Source organism: Maylandia zebra, linkage group LG22 (genome assembly GCF_041146795.1).
Source record: "Maylandia zebra isolate NMK-2024a linkage group LG22, Mzebra_GT3a, whole genome shotgun sequence".
Taxonomy (NCBI): Eukaryota; Metazoa; Chordata; class Actinopteri; order Cichliformes; family Cichlidae; genus Maylandia; species Maylandia zebra.
This window is the reverse complement of record NC_135187.1, coordinates 9,774,448-9,794,533: the sequence shown is the minus strand read 5'-3', so window position 1 is coordinate 9,794,533 and position 20,086 is coordinate 9,774,448. Positions and strand designations below refer to the sequence as shown.

At 40.0% G+C, this 20,086-nt stretch overlaps 2 protein-coding genes and 2 pseudogenes across 2 annotated transcripts; 2 read left to right on the top strand and 2 right to left on the bottom strand.

The window, feature by feature from the left end:
- Nucleotides 1-498: 498 nt before the first annotated feature.
- On the bottom strand, nt 499-2,484 carry LOC101467551 (phytanoyl-CoA dioxygenase, peroxisomal pseudogene; annotated as a pseudogene).
- An 8-nt stretch (nt 2,485-2,492) lies between these two features.
- Nucleotides 2,493-5,842, top strand: LOC101470193 (interferon-induced very large GTPase 1-like). Its single transcript, XM_076879616.1, has 4 exons — nt 2,493-2,496; nt 4,038-4,075; nt 4,191-5,480; nt 5,831-5,842. Exons 1-4 carry the CDS (start codon nt 2,493-2,495, stop codon nt 5,840-5,842), a joined length of 1,344 nt encoding a protein of 447 aa, XP_076735731.1.
- On the top strand, nt 5,825-9,319 carry LOC143412343 (interferon-induced very large GTPase 1-like; annotated as a pseudogene).
- A 2,746-nt stretch (nt 9,320-12,065) lies between these two features.
- On the bottom strand, nt 12,066-18,107 carry LOC105941346 (XK-related protein 8-like). The gene is made up of 4 exons (XM_076879615.1): nt 18,052-18,107; nt 17,448-17,621; nt 12,347-12,754; nt 12,066-12,238 (listed from the first exon to the last, which is right to left on the bottom strand). Exons 1-4 carry the CDS (start codon nt 18,077-18,079, stop codon nt 12,066-12,068), a joined length of 783 nt encoding a protein of 260 aa, XP_076735730.1. The 5' UTR covers nt 18,080-18,107.
- Nucleotides 18,108-20,086: the final 1,979 nt, after the last annotated feature.

Sequence of the window (20,086 nt, the reverse complement as noted above, 5' to 3'; positions counted from 1 at the left end):
ACCAACACAGTGGATTTTCATTCCAGCAACATCTGATTGAAGTGCAGATTTTCAGAACTTCAGATTCAGTTTTACAAGTTGAATCATTGACTGAAGATCAGTTTCATGGCCAGGTTCCCTTATAATTCCATGATGCACGGTATGTACCACCAGCAGATAGAGGATGTATCAACTTGCAAAAATCCATTACTTAAATTTGCCCATTTGTGTCTTCTTTTTTCTCCGCTTGGCTAAACAACTTTACAGATGGATTTTAAATGGATCTCTGTGCTGTAAAACACTGTTAAATGTCAGAATTATACACAGACTAATCCAGTGCATTTTGGTGAAAGAAAATTAGTGACAGTGTTTGGAAAAAATTAGATAAGTGTTTTTCAACCCTTGCACAGCACTCAGCAGAAAACCCCCCCAACACTTTGTTGCAGTGTTGCAAGCCTGTTGCTTCTCATTTAGCCGCTGCATTGATATAGTGAAGTTTCAGCTCAGATTCATCACCCTTCAGCAGTGTCTTGATATTGAAACCTTCTCTCCCTGCACCAGACGAACCAGAATGGCCCGTGTGTCTTTGAAAGTGACTTCATCACTAACAGCATACTTCCTCGCTACAATCTCCTTCACCTCTTTCTCTATGTTTTCCTGTGTGTTTCCTTTCACATCAATATAATAGCAATTACTGCTGGCATACTAACAGGAGATGACCATGGCCAGGAGAAGCCCGGTGTCTGGTTCATATCAGGGCCGTGGATGAGCAGTGGGTGGAAGAAGACTGTGTCACCCTATTCCATTTCTAGGTGCACCCTGGGATACTGTGGGTCATAGTCTCGGACTCCATGGTACATCTTGTTCACTCAGCCCTCCAACTCAGGATAGTCATGTTCCTGCAGCATGCCATTGTGTGATCGTGGCAGGACGACCAGGCAGATATTCTGCCTGTTCACTGTCTCCATAGCTGTCCATACAATCCCATCACATGGTCAAAAGAGGAAGTAATTCAGATCCTGATGAAATGGATGACAGGACGTCTTCTTACTTGCATCAGGAGGTTTGTTGATCAGCGTCGTGTGCATAGCCATGATATTCTGTCCAGTGAAACACTCAATTTACCAGCTGGTGGCAACTCTTATGTTGCCACCTGATTTAAGTCAGATGTGTGTGTGTGTGTGTCCATATTATTATAAATTAAATATAATACTACTACTACTAGCAGTAGTAATAATAATAATATTAAAATAATAATTTGATACTCGTTATCTGAAATCTGTTTCTTCCTACATCAAAGTTAATGAGGACAAAGAATCATACATTCAGTGTAGTTCTTCAATTTGTTGTTGCACATGTGGTGACTGCATAGTTCTGGGGAAAAAATTAACGTTTTTTGCACTTATTTTCATTTCAATGCTGACTCAAAAGTTTGGTCATTCAACTTATTGAGTTACAGTTAAGTTGGTAAACTCTAACTCTAACTTACAGATGAGAACATTAAGAATAATTATAATTCTAAAGATAAAAGAAAATACAGTTGGGTCCATAAATATTTGGACAGAGACAACTGTTTTCTAATTTCAGTTCTGTACATTACCACAATGAATTTGAAAGAAACAACTCAGTTGATGTGCAGACTTCCAGCTTTAATTTAGTGGGTTGTATGTAAAGATTACATAAAAATGTGAGGACCTAAAGTGTTTTTAACACAATCCCTTCATTTTGGGGTAATTGGACAAATTAAATAACTGAAAATTAAATGTTCATTTATAACACTTGGTTGAAAACTTTGCTGACAATGACAGCCTGAAGTCTTGAATTCATGGACATGACCAAATGCTAGGTTTTCCATTCTTTAAACATGGGAACAAAGCTGGAGTACTGGTATTTATAAAACACTTATTGTTTTATTGAGAACTCAAAGTGCTTTACACTTCATGGAGTGGTAACCCATTTAAACAGCACTTCATTTTATTCCATGCATTATTGTCACTTACAGATTACTACATCAGGACCAATTTGGGGTTTATCATCAGTGGCGGAGCGGGGGGGTGGCTTACTGGGCTTAAGCCCGGGTTGTTTTTTCAGAAGCCCGGGGTCTTTTGGAGTGTAATTTGTTTCATAGTTAGATGCCTGACTGACAACTGTATGAAACAAAAACTACACACAATATTCGAAGCACATAGTGCACACTGTGGGAATTTACGACTGTGCGTAAATTCCCACACTGGAGAATTTAGTCCATATTCACATGAAACCTTTGCAGAGTTGCTGCAGATTTGTCATTGCAAATGAGATGATAACCATCATGTCCCAAAGAGGCTCTGCTGCATTGAGATCTGGCAATTGTGGAGGCCATTTGAACACAGTGAACATATTCAAGAAATAAGTTTGATTTGAGTTCTGGCTGATTGGAGCTGGCTCGGACCTAGCTTAGAAGAACAAAGAAAGCAGTTACAGCTGTTCAAACTAGTTCAAACCCCCCACTATGCTGGCCGACATGATTGACGATGGGTAAGCCGTGAGTACTCAGACTATGTTTATTGAACGACATATGGGAAGATCTTGAAGAAGCTCACGGCTTTGCAACGGGAAATAGATAGACCTGGTGACCAGTGATGGACATTGGTGCAGTTGTTCACATTAATCCAAACAATGATCTCCCTCAGTCATGTGGCTCCGGAACAGCAAATTCTTGTCCCTGATAACGGGACTGTTTTGTTTCTCTGACCCTATCCTTCAAGGACAGCTTTGTTGGCTGAAGGACTGTTGAGTTGAGTTATGAGACTCGTCAGACCAGCCAATAATTTTCTTCTATTGGTCAGTGGCCTCAATTGGGCCTGCCTTCCTGTGTGGAAATTCAAGTGTGCCAGGGCTCACAGGTGATTGGCTGGCCCAACTGCATGCAGATCGGTGTGTGCCATTCCACACACCATTGGCTGCTGCAGGATCCTCGGGCGCAGCGGACCAATGACGCGGCTGCCTGCGTTTGCCTGCGAGTACAAAAGGCTGAGGATTATTCACTTGTGGGGGACTCTTTGATTTGAACAGACTGTGTAGGCTGTGCCTTTGAGCCTCTTTTTTTGAGTTGCTGCCCTTATGGTTAGTTTTCTTTTGTTATTTGAATGTATGAGAGTTGTTTTTTTGTTGCTTAAATTGCCTTGTGAGTCGTTTCACTGAGGGTTTTCAGTTGTGATAATAAACCTTGTGGGGTTTTTTAAATTTGACCCTCCTGTCTCTGGGCTTATTTATGTTACCTCCCCTGTCACCTAGCAGAGCCAGGGCGTAACATAGTAAGCCTATATTGTGCATGCACAGATGATTTTTTGCATACATTTATTGGAACAAGTAGTTATTTTATTTACTGTTGCGTTCCTATGAGCTTGATGCAATCTAGTCATTCTTGTCTGTCTTCTAGCATTAACAAAGCATTTTCTCAGAGAGAGCTGCTATTCACTTGACATTTTCTATCCGGTAACCACTCTGTGGTTATTGATGGCTATTTTGGAAAATCCCCCCCAAAATCCTGAAGCTTGGTTTGAATTAGGACAGGTTGGCTTGACCATTATCTGTAGTTGTGCACACATACAGCTCTCCAGCATCAAAAATTTACTTTCACATCTGTTTTGACCTCTTAAGCTGCTCTAAATATTTGCATATTTGTGAAAATACCGCTATTAATTTGACATAAACAATAATGGTCATAGATTAACATCTGAATTTCACAGTAAAGGTTCAGGCATTGCAGAAAGTGACCAGATGTTTTGCAGAAACCTAAATAGGTCTAATGATGCCCAGTTTCTTCCACAGAGCAGGCTGTTACATTCAGTCTTTCACTTTTATACATGCCTGCAGTATCACACAGCAGCAGAAGTAATAAGCACTAAATTTAATTTTAGGAGGATGTGGGCATTTACATCTATGGCACAGCAGCAGTTACTATTTAAACAATGGTTCAGTTTCGATTTGATGCACTGATGATTTTCATTTTATCATACTATTGATTTAATCCAGCCATGTAGATCTCACTTACTGGTTCATTTTTTATGTTGCAGGCATCTCAGATGAGAACATGAGTGGAAACACAGAGAAGGTGGGAGAGCCCAAATATTTGTCACAAGAGCTTAAAGAATATTTAAGAATAGTCTCATTCTTTGACACTGTCATTTCTGAATGCATGATGTGTGTTATTTGCTTATTTATTACAGCCAGTGATGGAAGAAGACAGTCAGAACAAGTCATGTCAAATAGAAACCGAGACATTGCTTAACAGACTTCATCTTCAAGGCAAAATTCAACAAAAGTTGTCACCAGCAGATTTTCTTCAAATACGTCCACCTGTGAAACAGATCGACCATGTAGAATCTGACAAAGATCTAGCTCACACTTTCCTCCATAGGCTGATAATGTTGGACTACAGGGCCAGATATATTTCTGTAAGATCAAGCTATAAGACCAAGGTGTCGTTCAAAGCCTCGTCCAGTGACTGGGATGTTTTTGTGAGCAGCAGTGTGGACACACATAAGAAAGAGCAGACTTCTGTGCATCCAATGGACATTCAGATGGCAGTATTTCACTGCTCAGACAGCTTCCTGAAACAGATGATGATTACAAAGCTCTCTCAGTGTCAGTATGCCTTACCTTTGCTTGTTCCTGACCCAGTCACAAAGGAGATTCAGTTTCCTCTGTGGACTTTCAGAGAAATAACAAAAACCTGGAAGGTAACTCAGTGTGATTCAAAGATCGTCACCATGAAGACTGTTCCAGTCTACAAAGCTGAAACACCCTTGGTGTCATTTTTCCGTCTGGGTTCTTTGTCAGTGTCTAAATCTCAGCTGATGAACACTTTGATCAACAACTGTCACAACACCTTCTTCCACAAAAACTGCCCAGGAAGCACCAAGTCTCGCTATCTGATGGATGGTGTGGCAGAGATTGCCTGGTACTGCCCTGCTGGAAAACCCAATGATGCCTTCAATGACTGCATTGCCTTTTGTAATCTCCATGGTGATGCTCTATTGACTGAAAAACAGCGTGACATACTTATTGAAAAATCCTCCATTAATATTTTTCTTGTGGCATCTCTGCAAAGCAATGAAGAAATTCAATCACTCATATCTTGTTTTTTTAAGTCTCATAGGCCTCTCATTTGTCTCACTGTTGATAGCAGCTGTGATGCTGTTAAGACAAAAAATGGAAAGTATATAATGGGCCTCAAAGACAGAAACCACTCAGATGTATCTGAACACTTGAAAAGGATCATCAGAGAAGTTTTGTCTTCTCTTGATGGTCCCATCTTGAAACCATCCTTCCAGCTTGAAACCATGGCTGAGCTCTCTGGAATCAGAGTGGATGAAACTGACTCAGCCTGTCAAAGAGGGAAATTTGCTGCTATGGAAATAATCAATCTGCTTAAAAAGGATAACATGGATGTCTCAAAGATCAAAGATGAATTTCTCACTTGTCAAGGCCAATTGTGGCATCAGTGGAGCAAAATGGTAAATGGTCTGTATTTATATAGCGCTTTACTAGTCCCTAAGGACCCCAAAGCGCTTTACATATCCAGTCATCCACCCATTCACACACACATATTCACACACTGGTGATGGCATGCTACATTGTAGCCACAGCCACCCTGGGGCGCACTGACAGAGGCGAGGCTGCCGGACACTGGCGCCACCGGGCCCTCTGACCACCACCAGTAGGCAACGGGTGAAGTGTCTTGCCCAAGGACACAACGACCAAGGCTGTCCAAGCCGGGGCTCGAACCGGCAACCTTCCGATTACAAGGCGAACTCCCAACTCTTGAGCCACGATCTACCTTACACAGAGAACTGTTTCATCTCAGAGGAGACATTGAAATGGAGAAAAGTGACAAGGAAGATAAACTGATGGAAATACGTCAGAAACAATGTGCTGCTTCCTGCAGTAAACTGATGCAGTTGTTCACTGGAAGTCTCTCATCATTGCCAGAAACAGAGGGAGAGTATTTCCTAAAATGGATTCAGATCTTCATAGATGCCCTCTCCACAGATGATGTTTCTTCAATTCTCAAAAGCTATGATGAAAAGTGGTCTGAGGTCTTGGCTTTGAAGAACAAATGGGACAAATCAGATCTGTTATTAAGAAAACAAACTGAACTTGAAAACATATCAAAAAAACTTCAGTCTGCAACTTTTGGTTTGGAGCACATCTTCAGAGAAATGGGACAGATCTATGAAGCCCATAAAACAACACAAAGAGAGAGCAGACACACTGACTGGTCTAAATACCCTGAGCTGGCTGCACAGCTGATGATATCAGGACACTCGATGGAGCTGATGGATGGTGATGCAGGTCATGTGCCTCTAACATGGATCTCCAGTCTTTTAGAAGAAGTCATCAACAAACTGGGAGACAAGAAAGTTTTTGTGTTGTCAGTTTTGAGCCTACAAAGCAGTGGAAAATCAACAATGCTGAACACCATGTTTGGGCTGCAGTTTGCAGTGAGTGCTGGCAGGTGCACCAAAGGTGCCTTCATGCAGCTGCTCAAAGTATCAGAGGAGATGAAGAAAGACTTGAAGTTTGACTATGTTCTAGTGGTGGACACTGAAGGACTGCGTGCTCTTGAAGTAGAAGGTAACAACACTCTTCATCATGGCAATGAACTGGCAACATTTGTTGTTGGTCTTGGAAACCTGACACTGATCAACATCTTTGGAGAGAATCCATCTGAGATGCAGGACATCCTGCAGATTGTTGTTCAGGCTTTCATGAGGATGAAGGAAGTTAAACTTTCTCCCAGTTGTGTGTTTGTTCACCAGAATGTCACAGATGTTGCAGCAGCAGAGAAAAACATGGATGGAAAGAGACGTCTGCAGGAAAAACTGGACCAGATGGCCAAACTAGCAGCTGAAGAGGAAGTTTATGATGCAGAGTGCTTCAGTGATGTCATTGAATTTGATGTTCAGAAAAATGTGAAATACTGTGCCCAGCTGTGGGAGGGCAGTCCACCCATGGCTCCTCCAAATCCAGGTTACAGTGAGAGCATCCAGGAAGTGAAGAACACCATCCTCTCTAAAGCTTCAAAGTCTGCTGGGATCACTCTCTCACAGTTCAAAACAAACATCCAGGACCTGTGGACTGCACTGCTGGATGAAAGTTTTGTTTTCAGTTTTAAAAACACACATGAAATTGCAGTGTACAGAAAACTGGAAGTCCAGTATGGGAGCTGGACCTGGACCCTGAGGGAAAACATGTTGACCATTGAAAGCCAACTTCATAACAGAATTGAAAATGGAAAACTTGATGAGGTTGAACAGTCTTATCTTTACAGAGAAACAAGCAAAAAATATGAAGAAGTCAGAAAAGAAATGATAAAGTACTTTGAGGATGACAAAGACAGAGAGATCTTGGCTCAGTGGAGAGGACGATTTGAAATCAAAATTAAAGAATTTCGTGATGAACAGGTGAACAAAGTGAAAAGAAAACTGGACGGCGTTATCCAGCAGAAGAAAGGTCGTAAAATGATGGATGATAAGAAATCAGAGTTTGAGAACAAACTGCTACAGAAGAGCAAAGAGCTCGCTCAGCAGCTGAAGGATAAGGCCAAAGATGAAAAGGAGCTTGAGAGACAGTTCAGCTCTGTTTGGAGCAGCTGGGTTACTGAATTAACAGCAGATACAAAACCTGTTGAAGACATCAACTTGGAAGAAGATCAGTTAACGATCCTTAAAGAACTTGGTTTTGAGCCAGATCTCGTAGATGAATGTAAAACAAGTGGCAGATACAAGAAAATATCAGACGTTGGTGATTATTCAGTTTATATGATGACAAGTAGTAATCGGATGAGTCATTTTGTAAAAAAGCTTATTTCAAGTGGTTTCTCCCATGAAGAACAACAACCGATCAGATCGTTCATTGACAAAGCTGAAAAAGACTCACTTGATGCAATCAGAAGCAAACCTGTAGTTACAAGAGGCTACTCAACAACTTATTTGCGTGAAGTAGCCAATCATGTAACATTAGAATTGCAGAAATTTCTGTCAGAGAAGAATTACACTTTGAGGGAGGAGTTTAGTGTTGATCTCTTACTGTTTGTGTTCCACAGAGCAAAGAGTTGGCTTCTAGAGTCCCTGGAAAAATTTGTAAAGAACAATGATGCCAAGGCTTACTTAGAAAGTAAAAAAACACAATATTATACAGTTTTTAGAAGCTTTTGTAAAGAAAACTAATCTGCTGTTGTGCTTGGAGAACTAATCTGTGAGAAGCTGAAAGTTTCCACTGTTGAGGCTGTCTGTAACAAGACTGCCATTGATCTCGCTGGAAGGATGAGGTGTAATTTCCCAGCATTCAGTGGGAATAAACTGGAATTGGACAAACATGTGTTGAAGTCACTCGCTGAGAAAGAAAACTTTGTTGATTTCATCACATACATCAGAAATCCAAGGAAACAAACAGAAGCTTTCATTAAAGCAGAAGTACAGAAATACATCTACATGAGTCACAAAGATGAAGCTGTGAATATACTCAAGAAAAATGTTGATGGCATCAAAACAAGTGTGACTCAGGCTTTATTTACTGCAACACAAAAGGTCCAAAATCAGAGAGGAGACACAGACATGTGGCTGAATGATTTTTCTAATGTTCTAAAGGATGTGCTGACATTTGACATTTGTTCTGAAAACTTCAGTGACATAAAACATTTTCACTTTCTCAAGGAAGAGATAGAAAAAGGATTTATATCCATCACTGAGCAGATGAGCAGCCTGTCACTGTATAAGCTGAAGGAATCCAGGCAGAAGCCTGAAGAAATCCTCATAGATCAGCTTTGTAACTGCTGCTGGGTAAACTGTCCATTCTGTGCAGCTGTTTGTACCAACACCATGAAAGATCACAGTCCTGATGACCACAGGACTCCTTTTCATTGACCTGATGGGATAAAAGGATGGCACTATAGAGATACAATAGAGCTCAGCATCATTTTCTGCACAACAAATGTTGCAAGTGAAGGATGTTTTTATCCTAGCTCTGATTCACAGAAAGCCATTCCTCACAAACAGTACAAAACTGCTGGTCCGCCGTATGATACCTGGAGAATCACCCCTGATGGGTCTAACCTGGCATATTGGAAATGGTTTGTTTGTCAATTTCAAACGCAACTGGAAAAGCACTATGGGAAAAACTTCATGGGCAGAGGAGCTATTCCAGATCAATGGAAATATTTATCTAAAGATGAAGCCATTAAAAGTCTGGATGAAATGTTTTAATGAGCCAAAGAAACTGCAAATCTGCTGAAAATGATGATACTTGTTTTCACCTAACAACCCATGAATCCAGCTGTGACAGTCTGAGTGAGAAAAAGGAAATTCTATAAATTATTAACATGAAGATGTTATGAGTGACTATAAGTTAATTCACAAAAAATACAAAAGTCACATTCTCAATGTTTCGTCCATCTAGGCTTTCAGGGTGTTTTCCAGTTAAATACATGTTAACCTAATTTTGTTAATTGGGATATCATTTACCTGTTTATAACAAAGTTTTTTTTTTGTTTATCAAATAGTCAAAAAATGTAAGGAAACTAAATCTAAAAACTGCTGTCAAACAAGTGTTAACACTCTTTGATCATTAAGTTCAAACATTGCATCTGAAACCACAACAAAAACATCATCTTTTGTAATTTAGATTTAGATTCAATGTTAAGTTAAAGTTTATTCTCACAGATATATGATTTGAGATCTGTTTGACTGTCTTATGCTAATTTCATCTAAACCTGTTATATCCACACTGAATTTTGTTTAACTTGACTTTTATTTCATCTCAGCTCTTTTTTTTTGTCTCAGCACTGGAATGATTTTTTTTATTATTTGTTTGCATTTGCAAATGTTTTGCGTGTTTAGTCAAGTGAAAAAAGACATGTGTCAACAGTTTGAACAACTTTTTGTTTTCTATGTCTTAAATAATAAAATAGTTTATGCTTCATCTCATTTGAATTGCTTGATTTTTTTTCATTGTGTACAACATTGAATGCAGAATAGTCCATCTAATTGTCAAAATCTGCAAACCTTATATTTCATAAATTGCACTGACATGGAGCAGCAACAAATTCATCAACAACTGATAAAAAACAGATGAAACAAACCTGACAGCTCTCTGTCAACTGGCTGTTTGTGTGATCAGATTTGTAAATTTGCAAATAAGTTTCAGTTACTTTGTTTTCATGTGTAACTTTTGCTACACTTCTGCCGCGGTGGATCAGCAAATGTGTGAGGAGAGTTGTTTGTAAATAAGTTAAGTCAGTGCATTAGGCCTGAGCTCAGGCTCACAAACTCAGGCATTCTCTCAGGCTGTACCTGTACCATAAATTACAGAGTACTTACCACTAGATGGCGCAGTACTCTTCAATTTAAGTGTGAAATTGGTAGCAGTGGTTGTGCTGATACAAGGCCGTCTCAGTTTTTACAGACTACAATGGATTTATCATGTGCTTGCTGTAAGTTTGTGTTAATGGGGGTTTTAGTGGCTGTCACTGGTAATTCATATTGGAGCTGCATTAACTGAAACAGTTAACTAAAAAACTCCCTCTGTGAGTGTCTCACAGGACCTGATCTCCAACTAGAAGCCAGAGAGATGCGCTTGAAACTCACTGTTTAACCTTAACAGAATGTGTTCAAAATCACTATGAGCTTGCACAACTCTGGCTCACCATACAGCTGCAACAGCACAAATGGCCGGCTGGAAAATACTCAAATATGGTTGCAGTAAAAATGTCAAAGTACTTGCTTTGTTACATCACATTGTGAAATGTGAATAAGCAGTTTAACTGTGTACAAATCCCAGGAGCAGCCTGCACAGCACAGGCTGGACCCTTTAATATGCTTGAGGCAGGTCACTGGAAGGTCGGTGATTCCTCTGTGACCTCATCTCGACCCTTTGAAACTTCTGCCCTGTTCCCAAACATCCACAAACTAAAACCTGTGCACGTTTTGCTTCTTTTACAGGAACACAGTACTGACACATTAATATATAACGTAAAAACACAGTGACCACAAAAAGGAGGAAAATTAAGTGAAGTAGGGGAATTAAAAGGGGAAAAGAACACATGAGACCAGTTGTTTCCTTACTTTTTCCACACTAAGCAACAGAAATATCTGAGATTTTCTGAGTTCTTTGTATATTTATGCATTTGCACACACATGCACGTGTGCACATTCACACATGGACAACATCACCCCTCAAATACAGTATAAGGTTACGTAGTAGGTGTTACATTACATGTTAACACCTACAACCAGAATTGTTTTATTATTCTTTCTGTGTTTTATTTCTTTCACTTTCTGTATTTTTGCTGCTTCTATGTCAGTACCTCGCTAATAATTTATACTTATTTCACACATCCTACATCAACACTACTGTGTAAGAAAATGGACACTTCCACACAAGGTGGTATACAAATGGGAATTTAAAAAGCAAACACACACACACACACATGTAAAAATGCCATTCCACGTTCTTTTAAAATGGCCAATTAAAAATTTTTGTAAACTTGATTTTTATACTGGTTTAATACTGTCATATATTTTAGGGAGGCAGACCCATTCATTAGCATTAGCAAACTGATCTCTTTGTCAACCCATCACTATTTCATACAAGCATGTAACACAGTGGTTCTTAACCTGGGTTCGATCGAACCCTAGGGGTTCGGTGAGTCGGTCTCAGGGGTTCGGCAGAGCCTCCACCATGACATGCATGGCTCATTTTGTGCACCAGTAAAAAAATCACATTTTATTTTTCACTAAAGAGGGGTTCAGTGAATGCGCATATGAAGCTGGTGGGGTTCGGTACCTCCAACAAGGTTAAGAACCACTGATGTAACAAGTGAGGCATTTTAAATGCTTCATTAGAGGAAAGCACAAGTTAATACAGAGTATAAAGTGTTTCTGTACATTCATTCCCACATAAACTTGAGCAAAATCATTCAATATTGTATCTGTGTCTGTATCTGTAATCAGGCAGCAGTCCTCAGTCCCACACAGCCTTGTGACCTACATGACTCAGTCTCTTTCTGATCTCCACATCCTGTGGATGTCAAATGATGCAGGTCAGCAGAAGAAGTTCTCGGCCAGCTTCCTCATTCTTTTATTGTCAGTGGCCTTAAGGGGACGTGTAGGAACTGAATGAGATCGCTCTTCATCTTCAGGTTGCTCCTCTGTGATGGTGGCCCCTTTCAGCTTATCTTTATCAAGGTTTGGATGGAAGAACGTATAATAAATAACTTTAAATAACAGACCAAGGACATAAACTGCAACAACACAGGCAGCTGTGGTTAAAGGGTGTGTCACAAAATCAGGAGGATGTGTGCTCATCTTCCAGCACCACAAACCACAGAGGATGCAAATATCAATAAGGATATACGCGTGATAGAGCACGGACCTGATCCTCATCCCCTTGGCCACACTAAACCAGTTGAAATACCAAATGAGGCCAACAGTGGTTCTGTAAAGCCATTCTCCACGAGGGTCATCCATGAAGTTGGTCTTCGATCGCCAAGCGAAGAAGAATAAAACCAGCCAAGAGCAGATGAAGTGGGCGAAGATGAAGCAGGGCAGCACGGAGGCAAAAAGAGCGAGAGCAGCGATGCGAGAAGAGATGAGAACCAGGTTCCAGATGAAGTAGAAAACTAACGAGATCATGTGGTGTTTTTCCTTCTCTGGCAGGAAGGTGCGCATTGAGTGATTGTAGGTGGTCAAAAAGGAGGCGATGGACAAAGTCGAGCCGATGGCCTTCAACACTGAGGAGAGAGCGAGGGGCAGAGTTAGAACAAACGTTGATTCTTTGTTAGAAGATCCAAGTAATTTACGAGTTCAAAAAGCAACCCCAAATATTTTCAAACATTTTTTGTCATTCAGTATTTTATTATTTCGACTGTATGATGATTGTTTTCACAGAAACAGCGATCATTTGGCATTTAACATTTTCACATCAACCAATAGGTTAGTATAATTATTTCTCTTCTATTCACATCTCTGTGTGAGCTCCAGCAAAGATGCTTTTAATTGTCTGCTGCAATTTCACTTTCCAAAATTTTATGACCAGATTTCACACAAAAATTGAAGCAATTTTGAATTTGATGGCAGCAACACGTCTCATGGAGGCAAAAGAAGGCTGGACAAGTAAGTGAACAATTTCAGAAAAATGTTCCTCAGTGTTCCTCATCATCTACACTGGAAAAAAGGGATTGGCCAGCTCTTGGATTTACATAAGCAGCTTGCATGTATTTAGCACAAGTGCCTCATGCTTTAAAGTTAAGTGTAACTATATAGTGTAGCAACGACATGATATGCAGAGAGGCTAGATTAAATTGTTCATATCATGTTTGAGTGAAGTAAGTCAATGATATAGCTAATATGTTAAATCCCGCGACACTGCACAGGATTTCAGTTCACGCTTTGGATCGTGGTTTGAGGAAGGCATCCATCTCAGTCAAGTCGATCAGCCGCCTCTACTTTTTTTTGGTATACCGAAAAAAGTAAATTGGGTGGTTGTTACATTAAAAAAGTCTAACTTGTAATTTGAAGAAAATAATTTCATGTTTCTATGGTAAAAGTAATTAAATCATGAAGGATCTGCATGAAATTCAGCAACTTAATTTGTTCCTGGTGAGATGACCTGTTACAATCTAGTAAGAGTGGTTAGTTTCTGGACTCGTGAAATTAACAAGATCACATGAGTTTTCAAAAACTGCAGAAAAACCACTGGAGTTATAAGAGGCAGACAGCTACACACACACCACGTGTATGCCATCGCTTTGTGGTTCAAATCCACAATCCACTGGGTGTTCTGGTTTCCTCCCACAGTTAACAGTAACACAATTAGAGTTAGGTTAATTGGTGATTCCAAATTGCTCCTGAATGTGAGTGTAAATGGTTGTTGGTCTCTATGTGATAGACTGGTGAGCTGTCCAGGGTGTACCCTGCCTCTTAACCTGTCACTTTGGGGTTATGCCCCAGCCCCCCAGAACCCGGATAAGGATTGGATAGTTGTTGTAAGTAGGGCTGGGTATCATCACTGATTTCTAGAATCAATTCATTCCGATTCACAAGGTCCCGAATCTATTCAATCCACGATTCGATTCAATTCGATTTAAATCTGGGAAATTTTGCCTCAGAAATATTATAATTCAGATCAGTACATTTACATATTTTTGTATCTATAAAAAGGAAGCTGACACTTTCCAGACTGTGAGCATCACAGCAGATGCCTTTGTGTCAAAGTAGCTGAAGATAAAACACAGAAAAACAAGAAGGTGATTTTCCTGGTCTGGATTTTATAAAAATATTCTGCAGTAGATCAAAAACGAAAGAAAACCATTAATCAGCATATGAACATTACCTCTGAAGTTACAGAGGTTTTATTAGAGACATGGCTGAGCGTTTTGCATAATTTTAAAAAGTTTACATTTTTTCAGTATTGAAGGCAGAAATGAGGTTTTCTTTTCGGAAGTAAGTAAAAGGAAACAAACATTGGCCGACAGCCTGTAAACAACAGTAGACTTGTGCGTAACAAGCAAGCGAATAATGAAGAAAACAGACTTTTAGACGGGAAACTGTTCTTGAAGTACAGAGAGAGAGAGAGAGTGTGAGAGAGAGAGAGAGAGAGAGAGAGAGAGAGTGAGAGAGTGAGAGAGAGAGAGAGAGAGAGAGAGAGAGAGAGAGAGAGAGCTGTGCATGAAGTGTGATTTTATTGTGGTGGAAGCAAAACAGCAAAAGTCAGAGTGAATTCATGACGATGTTTATGTGAAGCTTAGTTTGGATCTTCTTTTGCTGCTGGCTCGGTCAATATTGTTTGGAGAGAGATAAAACTAACAGCTTTATGATCAGCGCAAAAAGGGCGTAAACACAAAGCGCAGACCCGCCGAAACATTGGAATCAGTGAGCTGTCGGCTTTCAGCCCCGACCGTGTCCGTGGCATCGGGTGAGAAAGGCGACATCTCACTGATTCTGATCCGTCGGCGGGTCCGCGCTTTGTGTTTACGTGCAGAATCCGTGTTCCTGCTCTCATTTACTGTTTTAAATGTTTGGTGGTTGTTGAAATTTTGTGATCTTTCACCTGAGATTCCGGCGTTTCGAGAAAAATAAATTTATATTAAAAAATCGATTCAGGATTTTAATGAATCGATTTTACGTTATCCAAGCCAGAATCGATTTTAATCGATGAATCGATTATAAAAACCCACCCCTAGTTGTAAGTCCATTTAATTTTTATGTAAACCGGACTCTAGACTTTGTTGAACATTATGTAATATGAAGTGACCAAGTAGTATTGGGGTAAAAGTCATTGAGCAGTTCCAGATTACAAGGCTCAACTTACTTCATCTAAACATGTTTCATCATGTTTTATCAACACAAAATGAGCAGGCTTATTGAATATGAATAAGTTGTGTTGATTTAACTAAGTTGTTTAAGTTTCTGCCAAAGCAAAACAATTGTGTGCAACCAATGTGCACTATTGAATTAAGTATAGGGATGGGTATCGAAAACCGGTCCTTGTTGAGAACCGGTTCCCAGTGTTTCAATTCCTTGGAATTCTTTGCCATTTTTGCAAACGATTCCCTTATTGATTCCAGTCGCCCCGAATGACGTCACCACGTTGCGGAGCGTCATTTACCTGGTAGGAAACATGGCGGCTCAAATGCTAAAAAGTTTGGTCATACTTTACGAGAACGGATGACAACAGGGCAACTTGCAATACTTGCAAGTAGATATTTCATTTAAGGGAGGAATATGCAAAAGCATTTGCTCACAAAACACGTGATAACCTTAAATGAATGTCGTGTTTTTAATTCCGCTCCGGACTCGTGAATCTCAACCCCGCAGCAGCGGTAACGTTTGCACGTCCTCTCCCGTTAATGCGGCAGGTAAATAATCAACAACAGTGCATATTATGTTAGCGCGATCAGCCTTATTACAAAACCTGCCATTACTGTGCATTTAGGTGACCGTGATGAGAGAGACAGACAGAGTGCTGGCAGTTCTCGCTGCAGTCTACTGGTAGCGTCTCCTTTCAGGCCAGGATAGACGAATGTCACCGAGCAGTGACTAAGTTTGTGGTCAAAGGCTTGCACCCATTTGCCACAGCAGATGCCCCCGATTTTCAGTAAGTGAATGTGTTTAATTGTAGGCAGGGACATTACTGGATATTCTTGTGTAATTGCTACTGAATAATTTATGTTATACTTTGTTATTGCTACAGAAGAATATTTATTTTATTATTTTACATTTACAATTTTTTTTCCTGGGGACCCTGTGACACCCCATTGAAGAGCCGTAGGCTGTGGATCTCTTAAGATCTCACTGTTGGGTTTGTAAGGCCATGCTGCTCCTAAATTTATGTCTTGTTCAAAGAGAAGATATAAAACAAAGTTCTAAGCCAATCGACCTTAGTGTTCTCCTTTTTAAAAAAAAAAAAAGAATCGATAAGAGAATCGATAAAGAATCGAATCGTTAAACAGAATCGAAAATGGAATCGGAATCGTGAAAATCTTATCAATACCCATCCCTAATTCAGTACATGCAACATACTAATTTTTTTCAAGGCATTCTTTTTCTCCTGGATTACCCTTTTGTGTTACACAGTTCGCTGTTTTTCCTTTTGCTACCTAGCCTGACCTGTCTCCCCAAGGTGATATTTGTGTATTGTATGTACGGTCGGCAAGGTCCGTCATCTCGGTTGTGGGCAACTGCAACTGACAAATAAAGGCTATCTCATCATCTCATCTCTCACCAAATGGTGGCTGCCTATTGAACCACCTGTTGAATTGGCAGTTTGCACATCTGGAAAGGCACCATCAATGCTGAAAGTTTCTAGAACAACACATGCTCCCATACAGACCTTTATGTAGAGAGAGCCTTAGAAACAAACTGAACAACACAGCAAGACAAGGCTGAACTGCATACTCCGTGTATTATAAAGGCTTCACGATAGAGTCTGGGTGACCTGGTCTGCCTTCAGTCACAATCTCTCACCAACTGAAAACATTTGGAGCATCATGAAACAAAAAATACGACTCAGAACTGTTGATCAGCTACAATCTTACATCAGGCAAGAATGGGACAGTGTTCCTCTCCCAAATGTCCAGCAGCTCATTGCCTCAGTTCCCAGACATTTACAGACTGTTGTTAAAAGAAGAGGGCAAACTACATAGTGGGAAATTTGACCCTGTTCCTATTTTTTTGACACATGCTGCTGCCATCAAACTCGAGCTTGATGATAAACTGATATATTTTCTGTGTTCTGTTGTAAATAAAATATGTGTTTATTAAATTTGCAGATCACTGGATTCTGTTTTTATTTACAATTTATACAGCGTCCCAACTCTTTTGGAAACCTTTGAATGTGGTTTTATTCGTAATTCTACTTTCAACAAAAAGCTACACCTGAGTGATCCAAGTATACGTGATCAAAAGTCGAGTAACAAACTGTACCTGTAACAGGATCCAGCCGACATTTGTCCAGAATGATGGTGAGCATGAGAGCAAGCTGCGGGGCGCTCTCTGAAAACGTCTCAATGAAGCGCAAAATGCAGAGATCCTGTCTCAGAAACTCGGCCACACTTTCCATGTAAGCTTTGCACAGACTTCTCCATGACTCCTGCATACCTGTGAACCAGAAAAACCAGTTACAACAAATCCTCCCACCAGACACGCTGAACTGAAAATATCTCAAACCAAAAAATAGCAACAAACGTCCGAATAAAACAGGATTTACCCAATTATAATAAAGAAAAGAAAGATCTACAGAACATAAGTAGTAAACAACTAAGTGAGTGATTGATGTGACTAGCTTATATACGGAAAAGAAAATGGATCCATGACTCATGGGTCTATAAACAGAAACCTAAAATCAAGAGGAAATTAAACAGAATAATTTGTAAATAATTTAATGTTACTACACCTGTAGTGTAGTGGGTGCAGCTGCCAAATAAACAAGTTCATTTAATTTTATTTCCTATGAATCAAATATTTCTAGGAACATGTGAGGAAATGTAAAGATGGTGCCTGGGGCTCTATGATATCATCATGAAACAACCTGAAGAAGATCCCCAGCTGGAAAACATGCAGCAGCTTGAGCTGGCACTGGCTCGGCTTCTTCTCAGTCTTTGTCTTCATTTTGAAATCATCGTAACGGTACCACAGCCAGCTGTACACCTGAACCAACATGGACGAGCCCAAGAGAAACAACAACAGGAGGCTGAAGTACACGTAGGCCTCCTGCTTGTAGAGGGACACAGCAGCCCATATATCCAGCCCTATATCAAGCAGGAAAGACAACAAGTTCACACAAGTGAAGAGAAAGTACCGAGTGCAGCATTTAAACTCATCCTCAGAGCCCGGCATGCTGCCTCGATGGCCTGCTTCTAAAGCAGCTACGTCATAAACTAAAACTGAAACTGAAACAGCCAGCGTTTAAAAAACACCTCTTAGAGACTGATCTACTCATGATATGAGCTAATATCCACCCATCTTAAAGACACACATGCATACATATAATCAACTGTAGTATGTCCACCGAGACATGAATACAACTTAAATCTGTAAAAGAACAAATCAACATTAACACATTATAATTGATGAGAGAAAAATAAACAGTAAGGAACGATCTGGACTTTTGATTTCAGCAGAGATTGTTACGAATGCATTGAACCGGCTTTGGTAACTATTGTCCCTGATGTAAATATGCAAAAATTGTGTGTGTTTCTGTTCTGTGTCCTGTTCTGTTTGTATATGTGTTTTTTTGTTGCTGATACAACCAAATTTCCCCTTGTGGGACAATTAAATGCTTGTAGTACTGACGCTTATGCAAAATAGGTGGAATTAAGACACAGTTCCAAAGCAAACACAATTGATCAGTGCTGAGAGTGGTCCTGTATCTGAGGTTAGGGTGATCCTGTAATCTCTTACAAACTACCTCCAACGCTTCCGTGACTGGGATGCAAGTGAAGACAGATGTAACATCTCTCTTCACTGTAAATGTACTGTTTATAAGGTTGGGGAAACCTGCTGTCAGCTGAGACTGAAGAAGTCATTTGGATGAGTGACGAGAATTTTCTCCCACTGACAATGTCCAGATGAACAGAATCAACCTTTTGGGATTTACTTGCCTGGATGATTAAGCACGCATCAAGACATTATTTTATTAATATTTTTAAAATGATAGCAGCACAAAATAAAAATTTTAACAGCACAAACGTAACACAAATGTTTGACATCAATTTTGTTTGATTTGGGTGAGGGGGGGGGGGGGGGGGGGGGGGGTTGGTTGACCTTTTGACCTTTACATTTTCATTAATATCTTTAAAACAGAAGCAGCACAAATGACAATTTTAGCAGCACAACCCAGCAAACTAGCACAATTGATTGACACCAGTTTTGATTCCATCAATGTGTGGAAATTTTTATTAATATCTTTAAAATTTTTGCAGCACAAACCAGCACAAATGTAGCACACACCTTTGACATCAATTTTGTTTGATTCCATTAATGTGGGGGGGCTGGTTGACCTCTGATGACCTCTAGAAATTTTTATTAATATCTTTAAAATGATAGCAGCACAAACAAAACCTTTTGCAGCACAAACCAGCACAAACGTAGCACAAACGTTTGACATCAATTTTGTTTGATTTGGGTGATGTGGGTGGGCTGGTTGACCTTTTGACCTTTACATTTTCATTGATATCTTTAAGACAGAAGCAGAACAAACGACAATCTTTGCAGCACAAACGTAGCACAGTTGACTGACATCAATTTTGTTTGATTCCATCAATGTGGGGGGGCTGGTTGACCTCTGATGACCTAAAGAAATTTTTATTAATATCTTTAAAATGAAAGAGGCACAAACGAAAATTTTTGCAGCACAAACCAGCACAAACGTAGCACAAACGTTTGATACCACTTTTGTTAGATTTGAAGAAGGTGGGGGGGCCAACTTCACTCACATCTTACAGTCCTGCGTAAAGTTGACAGCCCCGATTTGCAGACGCTGTGTGCAGAGGTTCAGGAGCAGAAGTCCCATTGTAAACATACCACGGCAGACCCGACAATGTCTCCACGAACATGTTTTTCAG